Here is a 19,748-nt window from a genome sequence, read left to right as displayed (position 1 = left end):
CGTCAAACGAGTGGAACTATTTTTGTCGTCGCGAGTATATAACATAATTAATATATGCATTATATCTTAAATGCATTACATTGAAAACGGATAGAATGGGGTTCGGTGGCTGAAATGAAAGTGTGTGGCATGACTGTTGAGTTTTTGTTTTTTTAAGTGCTATTTGCTCGAGCATTCTGCCTTTCACACTCATGCATGTTTAGATCATTAATATGGAAAATGTATATAAAGCGATTTTGAATATATTTCGTTCTGTCAATGACTTCTCGGTTCGTATATTACCGAGTCGTTTATCGTCATTTTTTTTTGTTCGTACTTTAATGTCTCGTCTTATCGTGATAAATCAAACTATAAATCAAGCAAATTGAAGATGAACGTCCATAATTTTATTTTGAGAATATTTTGCCATATTAAATTTTTCACAACGAACGCCAAAAAAAAAGTTTGTCCCAAGTGAAAAAATGGGTTTCAAGGAATGAGTTTTTGCGTTTATTTGGTCAATTGGCGAATATTATATTGTGATGTGGGTTCGCTTACTCATCGGTGCAATTTCACTTGGGCACTTATCGAATCTTATAAGAAACGAAATGGTTCGTTATCGGATCACGTCTCTCTTGTGTATTTCGCCACGAAATTTTCGTGTCACTTTTTCTGCGGTTCCGAAAAAACGTGATAACGAGAGAAAAAAACTCATCGTCCATACCGATTTCTTTAGAGTATACACCATGATAATATTCTGATTTGTTTTTCACATTTTTTTTAGTCGGTTGACTTTTTTTGCCTGTCAGTGAGACAACTGATTTTGTCAGTGTCTGCAGGAGCTGTTGAAGTTAATTTTCACCTTAATAGTGAGTCAATTCGTGTCTACATTTTTTATTCAATGTGAATGGAGAACCAAAATGGAAATGAAGAAGAAAAATAACGCAAATAAGATGGGAGAGCATAAAAGAGACGAAGGAGAGATGTTTGAAGATGAAAAAAAGCGTTGTAATTAACCAAATAGACCCACTCACCAAAATCAAATCCAAGTAACAGCGAGCATACTATACAATTCATTTTGGTTTACTGATGGATACTCGGAAATACCTGCAGGCGATGGTCTTATCAAGCAATGTGCGTAAACGATGGAAATGCTTTTTGTGCTTCCTTTTCGGCATACAAATTCATTTCGGACGTTTTTATTATGCCCCTCTTCTCTTCTTGCCAAATTTTTTTATTCGCACTGGGATGTGTACATGTGGTAATGCACGAGCACATTCAGGTGATTAAATTGAAAGAAAAATGAGCGCCAGAGCAAAGTATTTGCATTTTGAGGTTTTGTTGAGTGGAACCACGTCGACAACGGTCTTATTAAAATGATCATATGGGAATCAGATAAGGGGATCCGTTTTTATCCGTTCTCATCTTCTTTTTTACGCTTGCATCCTCATTATTGCAACAGACTTTTAAAATTTCTACTATCTGTTTGCAGTAGCAGACTCATTTTTTAGTATGTCACGTCGCGATTATGATTAATTTTTTTTTTGTTATTGAGACCAAAAAAAAACTCCACATCAAAAGTGAGTCAATTTTTCATGAAAGTTTTTTTTCTCACATGAGACCGAGTGATGGCAACGTATTTGCAAATGGCTTGTGAAAAAGTATTTATCTCATTTTTTGTGTGCTGTTGTCAGTTTAAACTCTTGTAAAAAGCTGCAGAGTATATATATAACCATTGTTAATCGCATTTTATACGTTCAATGTAAACGAATTTTTACAATGGTTAAGTGGCGCTGATAATTAAGTTCATATTATCAACAAACCAACCTAATGGAGAGCAGAATATGTGAATATCGTACAAAGACATGGCGCATACAAAATGTGTGTTACACGCAAGCTGAAACATAGGTCTGGTGAGTATGAAAAAATAAACGTAGTGCCCAGCAGCACGAACGCATCGGATAAAGTGACGGATACATATTTTATGAGCTTACGTGAATGCTGTTAATGGTGGCAACTCATGTTTTATGTGATGTTTTCAATGTACTCCAATATTTTTTTTCATGTTTTAAATTGGTTTTCGACTTGAGTACTACAGTTTTCAGAAAACCCAAAAGAAAATGCCATTTGCCATTGAAATTTCAATAGCCGGATTTATATACTTTTGAATTTTCATATATCAAAAAAAAATTATACGGCAAATATGTACAATCACTAAAACCAACAACACAATTCTCAATTGAAATAGATCAATAAATTTTGTTTAATGGTCGGTTTGTATATGCATTTTTGATGATAATCACGTGCATTCGCCGAAATAAAATGCACACAACAAATAAACAAACAATTTCTTTTTTTGGTAAAATGGGTACTGAACATGTAGGCGGATAAGCGCCGTTATTGATAGTTATAACATTTCAAACGAATGTAAAAAAGTGATAACGCACATCAACTGCCTACTTAAAATGTACCAAACCAAAAACAGCTCATCATGAGAACGGTAAATAAAAGATCTCCAACAAATCCGAACGCTGTGTGACCGTTAGTGCGCTTCAAGTAGTGTTCAAAATATATTCATCACATGTTGATGCATAAAAATCAATGTGTCCTACATGCATGTGGTGGTGGTGGTCAGAAGTATTGCGAAAACCCGTTTATGTATTATTTATCCGCTTTTTGTTTATGAAAAGGCCGTCAATATCGTTATGAAATCCATTAAATGGAAATGCATTTGTTTAATCTAATTAAAATGGTTGCTTGTGTCTGTGTATCGCTCTTGTTTTTTCTTTGCTAAAGCCCATTTTTATGATTATGCAAACGCTGTTCATGTCTGTATTTCCATAAAAAACAACCATTTCCATTGGAAAGAGTGTTTACTTTTTTTCCACATAATAAAATAACATTCGTTACGTATGCTCATCGTTATCAACATTAGCAGTGCTGTGATAACGTAAAAAAAGTAAATCGCGCTTGATTTTCAGCTTTCGACAATGCAAACAAAATCAAGCGGAGCAAGAGAGAGAAAGGGAAACATGAATAAATTTGAATGGCATTTAAGCTTTTTTATTGAATATAATTTAAATCCTGTCGAATTGGCAAGCGATAGACTTATTTGTTTGTCATCAACCAAATTCTGCCACCCACATGGCTGATTCAGTACAAAATTTATGTAAAGAGACCGGAGCTGAGCATAAAAAAACGCGTAAATTATACAGCGTTGCGAGATCAATTAATTATCATTTTATGAATTATGAAAATTTATCATCGCAGCTGTCCGCAAATTTCATCGGCTGGCCATCATACATGCCGGGCAGATTTGTTGTGCGTGTGGATAAATGCACGTCTGATTGGGCGTCACTTTAATTCATATTTCATTTGCCAATGACAGGAAAATGATTTGCTGCTACATTTGACAGCAATCAACAGCATAACATACCGTCATAACCAAATCACTGGCCATTAATGCCAATATGCGCAAACACATACATTTTGTAATCACTTTTGCAAAAATCTAAATGAAATCATTTATTCATGTAAATCAACGGTATGAAAATGAGTGCGTTTAACATCCTCATGACACTCAATCATGATGATGTGCTGAATCAATAGGACGCACTTCTTTTTTGTGAATTTGTTTTTTTTTTGTTTAATTTTACGACAAGACTAAAATTAATGAAGCTATTTTAATAAAAATTGTTTAATACGATATTTTTAAAGTGTCTATTTATATGTGCCTATTCAAAAGTATTCCTTGTTTTATACTTGTAAAAACATCAATAGGTAATAATACCGTAATAATTTGTATAATACAACTGCTACAGGCTGAATGTTCTCGACCGAGTTGGATCGGTGTATTTTATGCCTGCTCTTTTGTTGATTCGCATGCAAATTCGATGATGGTTTAAGTAAGTTGTAATATTCCGAGTTGAAAGTGGCAGAAATGTTGATGGGAACAACTAAAAAGGCAAATATAAAAATAACTTATATCAAAAATGATCTTTTGGCATTCGATGCCACCGTCATATACAGAACAACATGCAAACATCTCATATATCATATATTCATCATCGAAATGTGCACAGAATATTTTATATTTTCGAATAAAGGTATTCAAAATGAGTATAGCGCGAAGAATGTTAATAAAGTTCGATGTACTACAATAAAGTCTAATATACGTAAAAAAAGTTGGATGTCAACGGCACGAATAAAGTTAAATCAAAAATCGGTATTACTTCGCCATTTTTTGATGGTATGTTGAATTGCGGAGTACAAAAAATGAAAACAAATAAAAAATCAAATCTGCCGTTGAGAGCTTACAATGCATGAAGTTATGTGAAATGCTATAGCATCACGTTGAAAGCGTACAAAAACTCGAAAGATGATGACAGAATTGAAATAGTTATTATGCGAATAAGAAAGTCGACGAAAGTGTGATACTTTTTGCTATGTCGTACATTCGTCGAAATGTATTTTTTACACTCAAAATGTATGAAAATAATTTACGTCATCATTTGTTAGGAAAAGGGGAGCGAATAAAAAAAGCTCTTACAATATCGAAAATAGCTTTTAGTTTATCGTGCCAAAAATACAACAATGGCCAGAAACATCCGAATATCGAAGTTTCAATTCACCGATTTTGTGCTACAGTAGAGAATTCTTACGTAACTGTGCTGTGTGCGGGCACGAGTATGAGTTTGTTTCGTCAATTTTCTTTCGACTCTTGTAATTCTTGTTTATTTGTTTTATTTGAATTATTGAACTTTCGTGCAATCGTTGTCTCCATCTTCGATTCGCTTGCCGGAAGATTGTCAGTCACATTCTTTCATTTTCTTCTGCAGTTCGATTTCTTTCCTTCTGCAATTGGCTTTTGTTTTTTTTTTCTCTTTGTTTTATTTGTGCACCATTTTTTCTTCGTGCTGTTGTCTTCACCGAAGCGTGCGATGCTTAAAGTCAAGGTAGTTATATTGTATAAAGTGCTGAATGTTCAATGATTTAGTTCTTCTATCGATTCGATCCAATTCTTTGATCAGAAATCGACAAAATAACGACACAAACAATGCCAATGCTTTGAATGTGAATGCGAAGAGACAATAAAAATGGTACACACGAAATGAATCGAAAATTGATGTGTGTCTCATGCAATGAAATGCTACGGTACAGCCATTTTCAGATACATTTGACAATGATATCGTCTGACATGAATACAGATACTTTGAAAGCAATCGGAGACACAACGACTGATAAAGTGAAACGAACAGTCGAGCGACAGTCAGGCAACATACAATGTACAATACGAGCAAAATATATTCTACAATATAATGAGAGATGAGAGCAGAAGACAGCAAGTGAGAAGGAGACAAACGAGACAGAGCGGACATGTGACATTTTCGCTTCGATTTTACATTTTGGTTATGTGATCCTCTTGTTTTGTTTAGTTGTCAATTTGTAAGCGAACAAATGACGATGGTACGAACATGGTAACAACATACACCGGGTGAGACGGTGACAGATGAAGGACGTGCACATTTTGATTGCTGTCACAGATATTGATTATTATCAAGTCAGAACGAAATTGTTACGATTTTGATTTTTTTTCTTTCGTTGTCTTCACCGCCGCAAAACATTCTACTTGCTCGGGTATTGCATTTTTATCTTCGATTGGATCGAAAGACAATTCGTATCCAATGAATGTGGTTATTTGGTAGTGATATGCTTTTTCGTATTGTTCACAATCACTATACTTAACCGATTCAAGTGAAACAAACAAATAAACAATTGATTTTATGTGGAATGAACACTTTGGATTTTAGAAGTGTTGATGTTTAAAAATTCAAGCGAAAAAAAAGTCAATATACAATGGAATCAAGAGAGAAAATCCAATGAAATTGTAATTAACACTCGGGTCGTGTTAAAAACAAATACAAATGAATTTATCTGTTTTTGTGCAACATTTAAACGCTTTATAAATAAATATCTTCGTTTGCCAATTTAAACAGTATGAATTAACTTCGCGCATCTCAAGTGCACGACCAATTTTTCAAACTCGCAGTTAACTGAATAAGAACAATGGCATTCATTTTTTTCTGTACAAATATATATATTTATAAGAAGATAAAAATATACTTTGCTCCCAAGTAAAATCTCGGTGACTGCATTTCGAGTTTTTCGTCTTGAACTCGACAAAAACTTTGCAAAAAAACATGTTAATGGAACTGTTGTAAAATACATTGAACTGAAACATTTGCCGGCGCATTTGAATGAATAAACCATTGTTTGCAATAGTGCTTATGATTTGCTTTGCTTTGTTTCGTTAGCAACCATGTCAATTCTGAAAGTGGTATGCACGCTCAACATGGGAATATGAACGGATGTGATTCACGCGCAAATATAATATGTGCCAATGTAAACGAGATGAGTGAGTGTGTGTGTGTATGTGTTTTTAATTAATAATTACAATTTGAAAGTGAGTGCGATGGAATTAAAACCAGCGTAAAATTGGCTCGTGTGTTGATTGCTTTAATCTAACTCATATATCATTTTCATGTAGTATCATCGACCGTGCAACAAAAAAAAGAGTGTATTGCGTGCACGACACCATTCGCAGAAGCTCAATTCACATGTCAATTCAAACAGTAGTTATTTTCGATTTCATCTTGAATTTGTGCAATATAAAATTAAATAAACAACTACCATACAGAAAATATTGAAATATCACGCATTCGCTTGCCTCACGTTTCACTATATAATTCAATTAACATTTGTCTTTATACATTACACACACGCACACACACACAATTGAGACATCAATGCTTTTTACTCACGATATTCAACGATTTGTCGGATTTTGACATTACACTTCAACGGATTTAGCGTGCAAATTATAAACCCGCAAAACCCACATTTCAATGTGAAGTAGCATTAAATATGTATAAGCCACAAGATGCAGTGAATTTTAGTGGAAGTGCTCGAATTGAGAACTTGAATTCAATTAATTTTGTGAATCACCTGTTTAGCGGTTTTTTCTCGTTATTCTTTTGCGTCTATTCAATTTCGACGGAATACATTGTAGCATGGTAAACAATTGAGGCTTCCCAAATTGACGTCAATCGTTAAAAGAATTAATTGCCAGAACTGGTTGAACACGAAGCACTACACACTTACGATAATCACATATTCGGATGATTGAAATTCAATTCGCGTGATGCGATGAAAATTTATGCTGGGAGCTTTGAAGATATCTATTACTCTTGCCAGTTTTTTTCCTTTTTATGAAAACACAACGAATGGAAATGTGAAAAAAGGAAAAACTTTGCCTCTTAGCATAAATTTGATGTAAAGGCGTAAAGATGGTCAATGGTTTTGAGTTAATTAACAATTGGAGTGGATGTTTATCAAATTGCTTGCCACAAATGTCACGATTCGAAGATTCGGGCAATGAATGAGACACACGAGGCGCCTGTGGATGTGGACTTTGGCAAATATCAACATTAGTGGTATCAAGCACTGGCGTGAAAGAAAATGCTGCAAAAAAGCCAGTGCCCACGCACACAACAAGAGAAAGAGAGATGGAGGAGGGCAAAAAAAAAATAATGTAGCGCACAATGAACTGAATATTTATCAAATGGACACATCTCGCCAACGTAATTCCATTTGCGACACACAGTCCATACATACTAAAATGAACGATGCCAACGATATGCACTGAATAAAATAGGAAAAATAACAAATTTTATGGTAGAATAAAATAAACGCGCTAAGCCGTTGAATGGAAAAAAGGAGCAATGAAGATTGAATACATATACAGAGCTGGTGATTTTATACACATTCACATTCATTCACACACTCAAACGCACGCATCAGAAATTAAATAAAAACAAATTTTTAATTAATTTTTTTTTCTTTATCTTTGGCGTGCGATGGATGTATTTTTTTATTTGGTGTGTGAGAGAGCTAGTGCGAGCTGAGCAAAGAACGCATGAGAAAGAAAAAGAAAAAAGTACATTTGCCCATGAGAAATTGTTTAAATGGCATTTAATTTGAGTATTTTTCGAGTTGAAAATGGTTTCTCTCTTGGCTCAACGTGCTTTTCTCGTGCATCATTGTTTTGGTTAATGTTCATGGAAATTCTTTATTTATCATGCCCATTTCTCTCACTCTTATTCTTTTTTCTCTTCAATTATGGTTTAGCTCGTGAAAAAAGCGCGCCGCACATTTTGATCTCGCGCACACATACGACGACTTATTTTGTGTTATGTTTCTGGCATAGAAGTTTATGTTCTTTCGAGCGCAATGGCAATAAAGTGGATAGAACACACAGCGAGCACATTTTTCCTTCGAAGCATTTGAATGAAACCGTACAAGAAAAAAAATACATAACACAAAATAATAGCCAAAGGGATAAAAATCCGAAGGGCAAAACCAAGCAAAAGGAATTTTTTTGCTGTTTGCCTTCAAAAATGCTTCGCCGTTTAAAACAACAGAAAGTGAATGGCAAAACTTTTAATTTATAAAATGCGGTTTTTCACCTCCTCTCTGGTGCCTCCGTCGTACCCATTATTTTGGCAAATGTCCATCGTCGGAATGCGTTCGGATAGGTTTTTGTTGTCTAGTCGCTGTTGATCTGTTTTAATCATCATGGCGGTTGTCGTGGTATAGCATTGAGATAAGTACAAAAACCGTCGTACTTACAACAGCACCAGTATAAATGAAAAAATGCGCGCAGATAGACATAAAAAGCAATTAAAATTCCTCTTTTTTATTCCATCCTCTATCTCGCTACTTTGAAACACAAGAAACGTTTAAAACTGTATTTTGGTTGTTGTGAGATCAACTAAAATAAATGTTGAAAAAAATGAATCCCACAAACAAAAGGGTATGCATCAAAGCAGATGCAAGAAACGATTTTTAATTGTAAAAGATTTTGGCGAATTAAAATAGAATTGTTTAAATGTTTGGTGCGAATTTTTCGAGGTAATTTTTCAATTTGAATTCTACCGGAGCGTGAATAACGAAGCACACTCAAACCACAAAAAAAAAAAATATAACAGATTCATTTTGACAGAATGTAAACTAGATACAAGCATAACCATTTTTTTACAGACAGACTTGGCATGTTTGCGATTTTGCAGAAGCCACATGATAAAAATTCAATTAAACTCAACACTCACCTGTCCCATGTTGCTGAATCCATGTTTGGCCGCAATGCTGTCGGCTATGTTTACGCCATTTGGAATGTAGACGGCAAATTCGTTTTGATAGATTGGCGGACGTTTCAATTTACGACCACCACTGTTGCCATTCTCAATTTTGCTAAGAAATCTCTCAAATTCAGCATCATCCGTTACATTACTAAAGTATTCAATGTCAATAATTGGCAATTCGTCACCGATTTGATTCACAACATTCGTATCGTAAGCAGTTGCTCTTTCTACTGAAGCTTTCGAATCAGCATTTGAAATATTATTTACACTATTATTATTATGATAAATACTATTAAAACTATCCCTGCTACGTGCACCATTCACTGTTGTCATTTGGTCATGTGATAACAGTACGATAAAAAACAAAATGACCGCATTAAATGAGTGCGGCATTAGTGTTCGTTGTTGTTGATGGGCGATCTTTTGATGTGGCAGTCGCTTCGTCGTCGACATATCTGATTGGTGTGTGTGGTATAGGCGGCGACCTTTCCATCTTGTTCGATTGTGATTACGATGTTTTGCTTGTGCAGCACATTGACCTTGGTCAAATGTTGCATTTCTGTCACTTGTTAGCGACTTCAGTTGCTGTGACATGCTCTGATAACATCTCTCTATCGATACACTATCGGCAAATTCACTAAATTTTTTTGGTACATTATCTAAGAAATTTGAAAACAACATTATCACCCAGATCAAATACAGACCACTTTATCTGTATTTTTCTTTTTGGAGAGATTTGTGACAATTTTAAATGCCTTCTTGTTATTTTATGATTTTTTTTAAATTGTATTTTTTGTTTTATTCAAGTGTAAATTTTCGGATCAACATTTGTGGTGGATTTTTTTTATCGAAATAAAATCACAATTTTTTTTAATCTCAAACACAAGCAAAAATCACTGATTTCAACAAAAAAAAAACTAAAAGAATTAACGTATATTCACAGATGGTTGAGTGTTAATTATGGAATAGATGCGGTATTAAAGATAATTTTTGTGTTAAATTCATGTCTGATACACAACAGATGATCACACTTTACCGGTCTGAAAAGAAAACAAGAAAATATTATTAGAAAATACAGTGTATATTGAAATAAATTCAAATTCGTCTCATCTTCAATGGTGAAAGTATATTCAAATACAAGTTATACAGTCCATTATCACTAATATTCTTAATGAATTTACTTCCTTAACTAAAACACAAAACGGAAATAACAAATGGTCCTAAAGTGAAATTTCATGTTTTTGAAGAACAAATCAACGTCCAAAATGAAGAAAACCCAAAACACATTTAATGCATTTCCATCCATAACTATTATCTCCATTCTCCATTGCAACGAAAGAATGGAAAACAGTTTCAGAGGGTGACCGCATCATGGCAAGCGTGAATACTGAATGAAGGGAGAATATTGCATTCGGTATCGAAATTTTCTCTATTTCAGAAGAGAAATAAATTAATGAAAGCATTTCAACTCTTCATTTTTCAAGAGTCTACACCAAAAAAACTGCCATCAAAAAAATTGTGCACATTTTCAGCAATCAGTTTTTGTATATAATTAAAAGTTATCGAAAACAAAGTAGAACAAAACGTTGGCATATCAACGGGACATGAGAAAAATCGGCTCAATATTTCAATGAAAACAATCTCATGTATTTTCATTGACAGGTGCTTCCGTTCAGTTCAGTGCAACCTTTTAATTAGAGAATGTAATTTATTAGCAGTTTATCAACGTTGCCAACGTCAATAGGGCCTCCTCGAATGAAATATTATCTGACTCATATTTCTAAAAGGGAAAATTCAGGTTGAATTTTTTTTAATTAAATACTCGTTGAAACATTGCATTGAAAACACTCCATTGCTTTCATTCATACATCTGCAACACAGATACAAACACTCAAAATCATTGATAAATGGAAAATTCTTGTCTCACATTTACTGTATGAAGCTTCAAATTAACAGATTTCCTCAATTAAAAAATATGTTTCTCACACGAAAATAGAATAAGAGAAGCAAGTGGAAGAGAGATAGGTCTCGTCTGCCCAAGCAGAGTGACGTTTCAACATTGTGCTACGGTTGGTTATGCTAAATGTTGACGTTGATATTTTCCTTCTGCGTTTAGTTCAATTTCATTTTCATTCTTCAATATTGACACGGTTTGGACAAATGGATGGTGAAAATTCGCAAAGGTTCTATTTGACGCCAGTTTGAATTGCACGTTCTTTCATTTCCGCCACGAACTTGTGAATATTGTTTTCATTTTGTTGCTTTTGAAAATTTCGCTCACATTTTGTTTTTCTTGTGTTTTTTTCCTATGTTTTTTAAAAAAAGTGGTATACCTCTTTGTTGGACTTTCTCAGCCCAATCGTATACCCTTTCTCATGTGCCAGTTGTTTCTATTTTTGTTTTAAAAAAAACTCCAAGCGGATTGTTGAGATATGTTGCCTCTCTCAATTTGGACATTTTTTTACTGCCTTGAAAGGAGACTTGATGTTTTTCATTCATATGAAGCACAGCGGTGTCTAAACCAATCGCTATTTTTTTTTTCATTGTTTTTTTTCTAGTTGTTTGCAAAGAAAATTATTGTGAATTTGAAGCATATCCACGTTGAAAATAATCACAAAGCTTTCAGAGAAAATTTCGGGATTTGTGTGTGTTGCCATCGTAACCACAAAATATCTACATTTGACTGTTTAAACCAAAGATAACAATATTGCAATCCATTTCGATGCGAGCATTGGATGTGGCTCACATCAAAAAATCTCGGTGAATGTGGTCTTGTATTCACTTTTGGTTTGTGTTCTTCTCTGATTTTCTATATTATTTATAGCTCTTTTTCCACAGTTTGCTCATGTACGTTCCATGTTTTTTTCATGCATTTTCTTCCTTAGTTGAAGTTTTTCCTTTGCTCATCTGCTCTGTCTCTTGTATGATTTATTGTACATCAGAGCAACGAGAAAATTCATTTTTAATAAATTTTTCAACAAAAATGTATGTTGATGGTTCTGTGATTTTATAAATATAATTCAGCATCTATTTCACCGATTTTGTTTCCATTCGAGCGAGAAAAACATTAACCAAGCGCAAAAGAAATCATGGTCAGTTGAAGATGGGGCCAAAAATGAGCGGAACTCAATACTGGTTGCTCAATGAAATGCAACCGAATTTTTCGTAGAAATACATTCCGGAGAGTACGAATGAAACGAACCACAAACAAACAAGAAAACCACTCGAAAGTCATCAATGTTTATGAAATATGCGGTCGTTCAACCCTCAAGGATGAAAAACGGATGAATTAATGCAGCAGCGAAGAACAGATGACTAATGTGCACTTTTTTTTATTCATACAGTCAAGTTGGCCTGAAATATTATCTCCTTGCGAATAAAAAATGGCGGACGTTTTCTTTATTTAAAGGAAAAAAAAAATAAAACTTGCAATTCGATGCGATGAGTTTTTGACTCCTTTCATATTTACACCCCAATAAACAAGACGCAACGACGACGATGTAGAAAATCGTATATAAGGAAAATTTTGATGCGCGAACTCCAAGAGGAGAATGCAAATCGTGCCAATTATATTTCGTTCGAGTAAAAGTATGAAATTCTTCGTTGAAATGATTTATTATTATCGTATACATTCTTTTAGTGGTATCTTTTCTGTTTTTCTCTTTTCAATTAAAATCTTTATGGCCAGCTACAATTATTTGCACACCGACATCTTTTTTTTATCCTTCTGAAAACCAACAAATTGAAGTATTCATTTAATTACATTCTGCTCAAGTTACAGGAATGAAATTTTGTATGTCAAAGTGATTACAATTCGTTCAATTTCAATTCCATGACTTCCGCATGAATCAGTAGGAAATGTGACGGTTCTACAGTGTATTTTAGTGAAGAGAAAATTGCAAACGTACTGTAAAATACGATATGCCATCAATCATCGGAATAGCAATGCCAGTGAAAAATTCTTACTGTAAATTTTGATAAAAAAAAATACACCGGAATTTTCGCTTGCTTCAGCCAGCGTCATTTCACAGAATCATGTTTCAAAAGATGCTTTCATGATGAAGCGTTACCAGTACCACTCTACGGAATGTACGTTTCTTTTTCCATCGTTCAAAAGAATTAATAAAACAGGAACGACGAATGCGGGTGCACCAAAGCTGATACAAGATCGCGTTGAACCATCAGCAGAATGAGAGTAAAGTGCAAAAAAGGTGTCAGACGCTAATTTGAAGTTGATCGATTGTTTGCCAATTATTCACTGGGCGGCTGATTGATGCTAGATTTGGACCCCCTCTCGTAAATGGATTGCATTCTAATTTATTACATTTAAATAGCAACAGAGGAACTGCCATTGTGAATAAGTGTTATATGTATTACTAGATAAAATATGCCGTTCGGCCATTTTGTTGCAAATTGATCAATGTTTTAATACTAAATATACATTTGAAATGGTGCACATTAACGAAAACACAGCGAGGACTTTAGATTATATTTTTCACGTTTAAAACTCATCTACTTGGAGGTAACAATATGGATAAGTGTCAATACAATCAATGCTCATTACGAAGCGATGTTTATGTATGAATACACAAAGTCACAAACTTTGCTGTCATTGGCAGAAAGGGAAATGAAAACATAATAAGATTTTGATATTAAAATGAAAGACGAGTGAAATGAGTGCGACCGTTCCTATTTGGCATGAATAAACAAAAATAAATGAAAATATAAATCTTGGATTTATTGTGTGAACGCTATTTACAAATTGAAAACGGAAATTGAGGTCAATAAATTACTATTATGTTTTCTCATTGCATCCATTTACTTTCGAAGAAGTTCCTGTCATAATTTGTATAATTTATTGGATTGAAAGGGATTTTCTTTTACGAACAAGCAAAACAAAAGTCAAGCAAATAACTAATGGCTTAATGCAAGTGAATGCGATCAATATATATTAAATTCTAATAAAACCTCGAACATACTTTGTGCCAACTTTCACAACACAAACTCTATAAACTGGGATGTAAAGTGGAAGGAAGTGGAATTCGATGTAAACAATATATACATTTATTACAGCATGGATTCGATAAAAATTATGTTGAATATATATATCACAAGAAAGTGGAACGTATTTTACCAGAGATGTAGGTCAAGATAATACCAATTATAATTGCCAGTCGGTCGAAGTTTAGGAATATTGTCGCCACACTCATTTAAGAAGAACTCTAATAGCTGTATCGTTTGCTGTGGAAAACTTTACTAACTCACTGCCGATCCAAGTAAAGGAATTGAGTTTTCAAAGGAACCGAAAAAAATGTTTGATACACTCGCACGAAAGTTTCTTTTAGGTAAAAAAAATCGAAAATAAAGAGTCTTACGGGAGTAAGACGAACTTTTCCGCACGGTGGTAGTTGCGTATTTTATTAAGAAAGTTCAAAATAACATTTGTTCGATTTTTCAAGCCATTCAAGCGGCGTAAAGTTCGAGACCAAAAAATATGTTTCAACTTTGGCAACGAAATATTCTTTAATTTAATAGCAGAAGTAGCCAAAAAAAGATTTTTCACACTTTCATGATGAACCCATTTGTACGACATTTGAAAGTATTCTATTTTCTAACAAAACACTATAAAAAATATGTCTGACGTTAATTTTGCCATAAAAATTATTTTTGAAACACTTTTCATAACTAAAGTCACAAAAAATTTGAGGTATTAAGAGTACCTCAGCCTTTGAGCCAAAAACTGAAAATGTTTGGAATGGAGGTACCCCTAATTTTGATTGAAATCTCTTCAAACTTTCAGAATGTTATTTTTTTGTGTAAAAAATAGTCTGTGCAAAGTTTCACGTCATTAAGGTAGCATACAGGCATGGCTTCCATACAAAAATTCAATTTTTTTGTGATTTTTTCAAGAAAACTGTATCAAAAATTGATTGTATCTCAAAACTAACGTCGGATTCGGTTTTCTCGTGCCAAAAAACCCCTCAATACATATTTTTGAGTGTTTAAGTCTTCATTAAGTATGACTTTTGGACGAAAATTGGAGTCTTTTTCATAGGTATCACTCCAGGCATGAAATTTTTTTCCATCAACCAAAGTCGCTCAAAAGCTAAGGATTTCTATTCCTCGGGACCCCCAATCATCCTGTAAAGTCAGATTTTGAATTAAGTTTCTACGACGAGCGCAATCTTGCTAACAAATTTTGCGTACGACGAAATTTTGACCGATTACAATACTTTTCACCTTACACTATGTGTGCGGAAAAGTAAAAACGGTTTAATCTACTTTATGCTCATGATTTTTCATTTTTTTTTACTTACAATTTTTAATAGTTTCACTATGCTGTTTTCCAAAATCTTTAATGATTGCAGTTGTTCAACCATGAATTGATTTCGAGGAACTTGTGATTAAATATGGTTCGTCGTTCAATCTGAAAAGAAAAATTAAATGATTTCAATTAATATTTTTCTTCTTCAGTCGGTTGGGAATTGTTATTATTTTGACTCGGAATTGTTTGTTCAATATCATTCACACTCAATACGAATCAAAGCAAATACTCAATTTCAGTGATTGTCATGGTAAGCTGTATGACGAAATGCATTGTTTTTTTAAACAAAAAAAACATCGTTTTTATGCTTACATATAGAAGTCACATGAGCATATATCATGAAAGAAAGTTGAACAAATTGATGAAAACGAATCACAATCAGTTGTTCAGTAATTGTCAACTCTTTAACGTATTGCGTGTCTTTTGTGAATCATTTATAGAAACATGCACATCATAAAAATTGATATAAAAAGAATTTGCTATTTTTAGCGTATACTATTTGGTCTTTGACGTATTTAATTTTCGTCTTAACCAGAAAATAACAATTACGCACATAGACCGTAATAAATGTAATCAAATTTAAACACAAAAAAGTCATCCCACGGCAGATTATGTTGTGTGACGATATAGTTCCACTGAGCAATTGACGCAATCTAATCGGTTTGCGTACATAATTACTGATGAATGCCAATAATTAAGTTGTTAATATTGAAATGAAGCTAAAATTGTTTCGTTCATATCGATTTTGTCGTTAAAATATAACAAAGGAGCCTTCGGTTCATCTGTGAATACTAATTTTCCGGATTGAACGATTTGTAGGCGACGAATGAGTTTTTATAGCACGCGTCTTTTGCTTGGTTGCAGAATTTATAACGCAAATATCCATTCTTCATGGTTGTTTCTATGACAAAATGACTGGTTTGACATTTTTCCATCTAAAAAGATGCGTGAGCGTAAAACGTGATTTAATTAAAGGCAAATGTGGTGAAAAAATACTTCAATCTCTCAATAATACTGTATGTCATTTGAACAAACTGTCAATCCAAATTGCATTTCATCGAATTACTCAATGTCACTTGCATGCAAGTTTAAAATTAACAAGAGAAATTCAATTTTGTGAAGGAGATTTAGCTGCTTTGAATTTGCATTGAAACCTTTGTGTATTACATGTTTTCATTACATGAGCTAGTACAAATACCATTTTCTGATTTAGGATAGTCGGATTTCGTTTCTTTTTGATATTTTTTTGTCCAATGAAATGTGTGTGCGTTTTCACTTTAAAGCCTCAAATTATCAAGCATTTACTGAATACATCAATTTCTCGGATTCATTCAAGCATGGCATGATGCTTTTTAGGGCGAAGAAAGTTTTTTGTTTGCTTTGTCACCAATTAAATGGAAGATCCTAAGAGAAACTAAATTAGTGACTTTGATTTCATTATTTCATCAAAGTACCAAAGAGATGAACGAGAATAAAATATGCGACTGACTATGAAAATAATACGATCATTCGATATTACATCATTTTAAGCGAATGTTCTTTTACAAGCCATTGAAACTGCTTCTCGCTGCATCTCAAATGACATATTCCTAGAATTGTAATAAGAAGTTGGAAAAATGCTTTTACAGTATATATCAAATACAAAAACGAAATCTTGTAAATATGTCTTGTTCAAAAATCACAAATTTCATCGTTCAAAAGATAACACTATTATCAGCCTTTACAGCGAGATAACGATGTTTGATTCCCTATGAATATGCAATCAGTTGAATTGTATATTGTTTGTCACATAGATTTTTATAAAAATCGTTATCATTTTGATGAGAGTCTTCAAGGAGCGATACGCACTGGCAGTGACTGGATCCAGAAATTATTTGACTACTCTAAACTTTAACCAAATATGACCAAATAAAATGGTTAGTATTATGAGATTTGATGATGTGAGAGCATTGTTCTTCACTGCCATAGATAAAATGCTTTATTATATGCAACGAATATAATCAATTTATCGGATGTGAAGTCATTATAATTCGAATAGACTCGTTGCTCAAAGAGATGTTAAATTGAACAATGCACAAGTTTGTGTGACAGTATCCCATAAAGAGTTGTCTTTTGTATCCGAAAAGGATGAATAATGAAACATCATCAAAACCTTTATTATTATCGACACGATAAATGTGTATGTTGGGTTTTGTATGTCAAAGAATGTGCTAAAAATGAAAGCACACACATTTTATGCACAAACATCAAATCTGATTTGTAATCTGATGTTGATCAAAGAGGTGCTTTGGTTCGTATATAGTTATGTTCTAATCATATCATCTGTCTAAACCATCAAACCTAAAATACATACAGCAAATGCGGTACTGTTTGATGGTGGATATCCTGTTTATGTTCGGCAGTGGAATGAAGAGATTTCAAAAATGATACATCCATGACAAATCCTTTCAATGCTTGTTCCAATGTAAAACACCGGATCTCATTCTGAATTCGTGTAACAGAATCTTATTTGTGACTCACAGCTTTTGAGCATTTTTTTCTACCATTGATCGATGTCGATGGCCTCAAACGAATTGTTTTTTTAAAACCATAAATCAACAGTGTAACCATTGAATTTTGTTATTTATGGATCCATTCGTGAAAATAATAATTATTAATCGATGTTACATTTTCAATCAAATTATTAACTGTAATTTCAATAATCAGCGACATTCTCACAACCATAATTTAAATTCCAATTATGCATCGCATCGAACAACGGTATGTCTGCGCGCACATTTTATACTGTAATTACATTTATAATACACACACTGTTTTTGGCGTATACATTTTTCACAATTTTATCAATATTTGAACATTGACATTTTTATCACATAAATCATATCAAAAAATAGTGCCCCAGAGCTGTGCTTTTGACTATTTCAATGAAAATGACAAACAATATTTGTGGCAAATAAAATATGGGGCGAGATCATTATAGTGAGAAAATATTGACACAATTTTAATTGCAAACAAAATTATAACTGATTATTCGCTTTCCAACACGTATAATTTAACTATAAAATCGATTATGTGTTCTTTGTGAAATGTTGCATATTTTCTACACTTCACACGCACAATGAATTTACATAATTTGTATATTTGTTTCTATTTCATACGTTTTTTTTGTTTGCATCGAAAAAAAAATTATGGAAAAATCGTGTTGATCGCCGTAAAAGCATAATAGTGTCGTTTCAATGCTTTATATGTTTATTTCTATTACTACAAGGGTTCAAGGGTTGTGATGCATTCACAAAATACACTTAACGCTTGTTATTTCCATTACATTATCATATTTTATGATATGACAATGCATAAGAACATTCCACACCATGCACACAGATGCAATTGCATACGCGCGCAGCTTTATTATTAGTTTAACCGAGAGAATGCAAAATAGAAGAAAATACAACAACGAAAAAAAAACAATATGAATGGGAAGAGATGAAAGAGCAAAAGTATCTTAAATGAAGAATTATGAAATATATAAATCCAATTTGATGTAGAAAGATCATGTTTGTCTCTTCTTATTCCATTATATCATTTTCGTTCACCCGCGTTCACCATATCATGCAGTACATCGTGTCATGAATTCATTGCATCAACACTAGAAAAGGAACACATTTTGCGTTTTTCTTTTTCTCGGAAGCAAGCACAGAGTGTTGTCGTAAGCAATGATTTTATGGATTTTGCTGCTTTTATTGCGAGCAAGAGAGTGAAGTAATTCTGAAATTATATGGTTTCCGCAAAAGAATGAGTCGCATTTGTTAGTTGTAAACAAAATCGAATTTGAAAAATATCTATATAAAATACCGGCAGCACTTCTTTTTCTCTCGACATTTTTTCCCTTCACGATATCAGCGTCAAACATCATAGTAAATATACACGTCAATGTAAGAGCTTATAAAATTGTAAGCGAAACTAAATTGAGTTTGGGTGGTTGTGTGTAAGTTGTTACAATGTCTCGTTTTCAAATTCACACACAGAGAAAAGTTATATTCATAAAAAAAACTTTTAGCCACACTTCAATATACAATGATCATTTTCTTCGCATTACCCGTTTTTAAAGCGACACTTAATGTGCGTTCATTTCCCATCGTTGGAATGAAATGCCGAATGTTTTCGAATGAGAAGGCGGGAAATATCATTGCTAATACCTGTGTGTGTGTGTGTGTGTGTGTGTGTGTGTGTGTGTGTGTGTGTGT

At 33.4% G+C, this 19,748-nt stretch overlaps 1 protein-coding gene across 3 annotated transcripts in view; it reads right to left on the bottom strand.

The window, feature by feature from the left end:
* The window catches only part of LOC116343073 (furin-like protease 2), a 210,287-nt gene that overhangs the window by 115,257 nt on the left and 75,282 nt on the right, over positions 1-19,748 (bottom strand). For all 3 annotated transcript variants that reach the window (XM_031770962.1, XM_031770961.1, XM_031770960.1), the window contains 2 exons: positions 15,497-15,606; positions 9,147-10,219 (listed from right to left, as the gene is read on the bottom strand). In XM_031770962.1, the coding sequence (XP_031626822.1) occupies positions 9,147-9,860 (714 nt within the window). In that variant the 5' untranslated portion in view covers positions 9,861-10,219; positions 15,497-15,606. The remainder of the gene's footprint in view (positions 1-9,146; positions 10,220-15,496; positions 15,607-19,748) is intronic.

The sequence above is a fragment of the Contarinia nasturtii genome, unplaced genomic scaffold (genome assembly GCF_009176525.2).
Source record: "Contarinia nasturtii isolate CC-2019 unplaced genomic scaffold, AAFC_CNas_1.1 Cnas_scaffold_928, whole genome shotgun sequence".
Classification (NCBI taxonomy): domain Eukaryota; kingdom Metazoa; phylum Arthropoda; class Insecta; order Diptera; family Cecidomyiidae; genus Contarinia; species Contarinia nasturtii.
Note: the sequence above shows the minus strand (reverse complement) of the source record. Positions and strands in the feature narration are given on the sequence as shown.